The 4,907-nt window shown below is 40.5% G+C and overlaps 1 protein-coding gene across 1 annotated transcript in view; it reads left to right on the top strand.

Moving 5' to 3' along the window:
• The window catches only part of MRPL44 (mitochondrial ribosomal protein L44), an 8,269-nt gene that overhangs the window by 2,839 nt on the left and 523 nt on the right, over window positions 1–4,907 (top strand). Inside the window, exons 3-4 of the mRNA XM_010837060.1 lie at window positions 3,455–3,633; window positions 4,471–4,904. Coding sequence (XP_010835362.1) covers window positions 3,455–3,633; window positions 4,471–4,642 — 351 coding nt within the window. The 3' untranslated portion in view covers window positions 4,643–4,904. The remainder of the gene's footprint in view (window positions 1–3,454; window positions 3,634–4,470; window positions 4,905–4,907) is intronic.

Here is a 4,907-nt window from a genome sequence, read left to right as displayed (position 1 = left end):
GGTTGGATCTCCTTGCAGTCCAAGGGACTCTCAAGAGTCTTCTCCAACACCACAGTTCAAAAGCATCAATTCTTCGGTGCTCAGCTTTCTTTAGTCCAACTTTAACATTCATACATGACTACTGGAAAAACCATAGCTTTGACTAGATGGACCTTTGTTGGCAAAGTAATGTCTCTGCTTTTTAATATGCTGTCTAGGTTGGTCATAGCTTTTCCTCCAAGGAGCAAGCGTCTTTTAATTTCATGGCTGCAGTCACCATCTGCAGTGATTTTGGAGCCCCCCAAAAATAGTCCATCACTGTTTCCACTGTCTCCCCATCTGTTTGCCATGAAGTGATGGGACCAGATGCCATAATCCTAGTTTTCTGAATGTTGAGCCTCAGGCCAACTTTTTCACTCTCCTCTTCCACTTTCATCAAGAGGCTCTTTAGTTCCTCTTCGCTTTCTGGCATTAGGGTGGTGTCATCTGCATATCTGAGGTTATTGATGTTTCTCCCTGCAATCTTGATTCTAGCTTGTTATTCATCCAGCCCGGCATTTCACATGATGTACTCTGCATGTAAAATAAGCATGTAAATAAGTAGGGTGACAATATACAGTCTTGACGTACTCCTTTTCCTATTTGGAACCAGTCTGTTGTTCTATGTCCAGTTCTAATTGTTGCTTCCTGACCTGCATACAGATTTCTCAGGAGGCAGGTCAGGTGGTCTAGTATTCCCATCTCCTTAAGAATTTTCCACAGTTTGTTGTGATCCACACAGTCAAAGACTTTGGCATAGTCAATAAAGCAGAAGTTTCTCTGGAACTCTCTTGCTTTTTCGATGATCCAGCGGATGTTGGCATTTTGATCTCTGGTTCCTCTGCCTTTTCTAAAAAAAGCTTTTTATGATAGTATCTTAATTATTTTTATGATAGTATCTTAATTATTCTTGAATAATTAGAGGTGAATTAAATATTAAATTTAGTGTTTACCTCATGGCAGGACTGCAAGCCATGTTTTTAGCTTTACATCCTAAGGGACAAGGGTAGTGCCTGCACAGTAGAGGCTCAGGAGTTTAGTGAGTGAATGAGTCCAAAGCACACCGCTGGAGGGCCTAGTGTGGTTTGGCAGCTCCTTGCTTAAGTACCAGCTGCTATTCTGCTTTTCTGAGTCATACAGTCTTGGATTTCTGAGTCCCTATTATGGGCTTTGCTGGTGGCTCAGACGGTAAAGAATCCCCCTACAATGCAGGAGACCTAGGTTCAATCCCTGGATCAGCATGGCTACCCACTCCAGTATTCTTGGCTGGAAAATCCCATGGACAGAGGAGCCTGGCGGGATACAGTCCATGGGGTTGCAAAGAGTCAGACACAACTGAGTGAGTAACACTTTCATTATATACACCAAATTCCTTGTTAGCCAGTAGCTTGCCTAATTAAAATACTTGAGTAATTGGTATGATTTAACTCCACTGTCCTTTTAGAAGTTGTCAATTGGGAGAAGTTTTATTCTTTGCTTTTGGATGAAAACATGAGTTTTGGTCTTTCTTACATAATGGATAGTCCAGGCAATCACTTCAAGTCACAAAAAAGAGTCTTGACTCAGGCCTTTGAAATTAGTTGTTTTAAACCAGTTTCCCTTACTGTTGGAATCTATGTATTTAGTTTTGACACTAAGTTGATCTGATCATTTTGATCAAGAAGGATACTTGCATTAACCAGCACTCAGACTTCATTCAGAGTTAAGGTCTCCCTTCCAACTTCCCAGCCAGGACTTATCTGTCTGTCTTATGGAAGCAGGTTTTTAACTGACACCTCTGGAGATGGAGCTGAGGGAAATAGAAGGAAGGGAAGGCAGAAGGTGTTTACTTGACTTGATGGCTGAAAGCTGGTTTAGTGCTTTCTGAGTCTGCTCACTGTTTAAACAGACACTAGTGAGCATTTTGTTCCCAGCTGGAACCTTACAACCATGTACCTTCATGTGGGCATTGGCTGTCAGCTTCTAGTTTTCTGGATAGGGTTCCTTTCAAAATGACATCCCTGCTATGAATCCCACCTCAGGTCTTAAGGATTTTTATACCCCTGACATCAGGTGCAGACTTCGACCCCATTACTGCAGGTAACTTCTGCCAGACTGTCGCCTTAAGCAGGAGTGTTTGTTGACTGCCAGTTGACTGAACATCCATTGCCTCATTCGGAGGCCAGGGGACCCTTTGAAGCCCTCTAGGAGAAGGCAGTGGCACCCAACTCCAGTACTTTTGCCTGGAAAATCCCATGGGTGGAGGAGCCTGGTAGGCTACAGTCCATGGGGTCACTAAAAGTCGGACACGACTGAGTGACTTCACTTTCACTTTTCATTTTCCTGCATTGGAGAAGGAAATGGCAACCCACTCCAGTGTTCCTGCCTGGAGAATCCCAGGGATGGGGGAGCTTGGTGGGCTGCCATCTATGGGGTCACACAGTTGGACACGACTGAAGCAACTTAGCAGCAGCAGCAGCAGCAGGCCTGAGGTGAAAAGGAAAGCCTCGCTTGCCCCCTCTTTCCCCTGCAATTAAACATTTTTTTATAAAGAAATTCTAACAAAATCCTCCCTTGATTTCCATTCTCTCCCAATCACTATAGCTTATGTAGAGTCTTAGAACTATCTAAACAATTTTTGGTCACCATTTTGAAATTTTCACAGGGTAGTCATGAGACCATTTTGGAAATACTTGTTTACCATATTTTAGTGCCTCTGTTGACAGTTCCAATTATAGATCCTCAGGTCTCCCGCATTATAGACAGACGCTTTACTGTCTGAGCCACCAGGGAAGTCTATAGATCCTCAAAGAGATAATTCAAATATCTTACTTCTCAGTCAAGAGCTGTGACATCTCCCATAGTAGAACTTACTGTGTTAGTGGTATAGTGTGAGGACAGCCACTCTCCATAGTGGAACTGACTGGTTTGAATGGTCTTATTTCCTTCATTTGCTCACCTAATATTTATTGTTTCCTGTGTGCCAGGCACTGTGCCAAGCACTGGAACCAGAGTTTAATAGGATTCAGTCTTTGCTCACAGCTCATAGGCAGAGAGAGTAGAATGTGGACAGTGCCCTCAGGTATTATAAAGTGTAGAGGGAACTCAGGGGAGGCAACTACTATTTCCAGCAGGGTTAGGGAAGTTTTAGAGAAGTGACATTTGCCCCAAGAAGGTCATTCCAGGAAGAAACCTTGAGGAGCATATTCCCTTTGCTGTACAACATACACTTGTACTTTATTTATTTTATATTGAGTTGCCCAAAAAGTTTCTTTAGGTTATTCTGTCACATCTTATGGAAAAACCCAAATGGACTTTTTTGGTCAACCGAATACATACTAGCTCATACCTTTTAATCGCATTAAATTTTAAAGTTTCTGTTAGAAGTGAACTTTAAATTATGGTCCTTATTTTCCTTATACTAATTTAAATGTATAAATTATGTTTTTATATGCAGGACTTCTTAATTACTCAAATGACAGGAAAAGAACTCTTTGAGATTTGGAAGATAATAAATCCCATGGGGCTACTGGTACAAGAACTGAAGAAAAGGAATATTTCAGTTCCTGAATCTAGACTCACTAGGCAATCTGGAAGCACCACAGCTTTGCCTGTGTATTTTGTTGGCTTATACTGGTTAGTAACATTTTAATCTTTATAATATTGATCAGAAGTCTTAAAAACTGACTTTTCACAGTTCTTTAATAAACCTCGAATTGCATTAAAGGATTTTTTGAAAACCTCATTCCCTTGGTGATCTAGTCACTACCTACTTCCTTTCCTGCTGGTCATCCTTAGGGGAAGGTAGGTAATCTGTGGTTTGCTAATAGTAGCTTTTGTTAACCAACCATTTACGATGGAAATCTCATAGAGTATCCTGCTAATCTAAACATTTCTTTTAAAAAAAATTTGACTTGTAATACAGATTTAACCCCAGTCCACACTTGTAACAGCTTCAATTGAGCCTAGAACTGAAAAAGAAATTGAACGTTGCCCATCAAAATAAGTCAGCCCATGCTGAGAACTTTTAGGTTTCTTAGTAACAGTCGACCTGCCTCAGGTTGATTTCAGGTGGATAGAAGTGTTAAGTGTAAACTATGAAAATATTTACGATGACTTTTAAAATTTAGGTAAATATTTTTCTGATTTTATATGATGTAGGACTTCATAGGTATAAAAGCAGTGGAAGACATTGCAAAGGAGAAAATTGATGGTGGTGTAAGATGTTGCATCTTTAATTTTAATTGAAGTGCAAAGCAAAATGAGATGCTCTTGCTTATCAGATTGGCAAGCTTTAAACGCATCCTTCATCAGCAGTTCATACACTGCTGGTAGAAAGAAAAGAAAAGGCACGATATTTCTGATAGTTTTGGTGAATATTGCTGTGAAAATTAGACCAGAGAAAACTGATCTGTGTGCTTTGTTTTATGATGCACCGTGTAATTTCAGGCTATTGTTGGGTTTTTTTCCTAGTGATAAAAAGCTGATTGCAGAAGGCCCTGGGGAGACGGTACTGGTTGCAGAAGAAGAAGCTGCTCGAGTGGCACTTAGGAAACTCTACGGGTTCACTGAGAATCGCCAGCCCTGGGACTACTCTAGGCCCAAAGAGCCTGTGAGAGCAGAAAAGACCATTGCCGCCAGCTAGCCAGCCAGAGATGTGCAGCCTGAAACTTGTGAGCAAAACAGCAAGACTAACAAACGTCAAAAGATGATCCAAGCTGGACGTTTTTTAAATTGTAAAGAAATATGTCTTATTCCTCATACTGAGTTCCTAAGATTGAACAAATGTTTATCAGGTCACTTCTTTTATTTTCTTTTTAGTCATTTTTGTTCTGTCAAAAATCTTTTGATCTTTTGGTATTTTCCTGATAAATTTTAACTCAAATTCTTCATCTTATTGTATTTAAATT

Source organism: Bison bison, unplaced genomic scaffold, assembly GCF_000754665.1.
Source record: "Bison bison bison isolate TAMUID 2011002044 unplaced genomic scaffold, Bison_UMD1.0 scf7180017864068, whole genome shotgun sequence".
In the NCBI taxonomy this organism is placed as follows: Eukaryota; Metazoa; Chordata; class Mammalia; order Artiodactyla; family Bovidae; genus Bison; species Bison bison.
The sequence above is the reverse complement of the archived record's forward strand: the minus strand, read 5'-3'. Positions and strand labels throughout refer to the sequence as shown.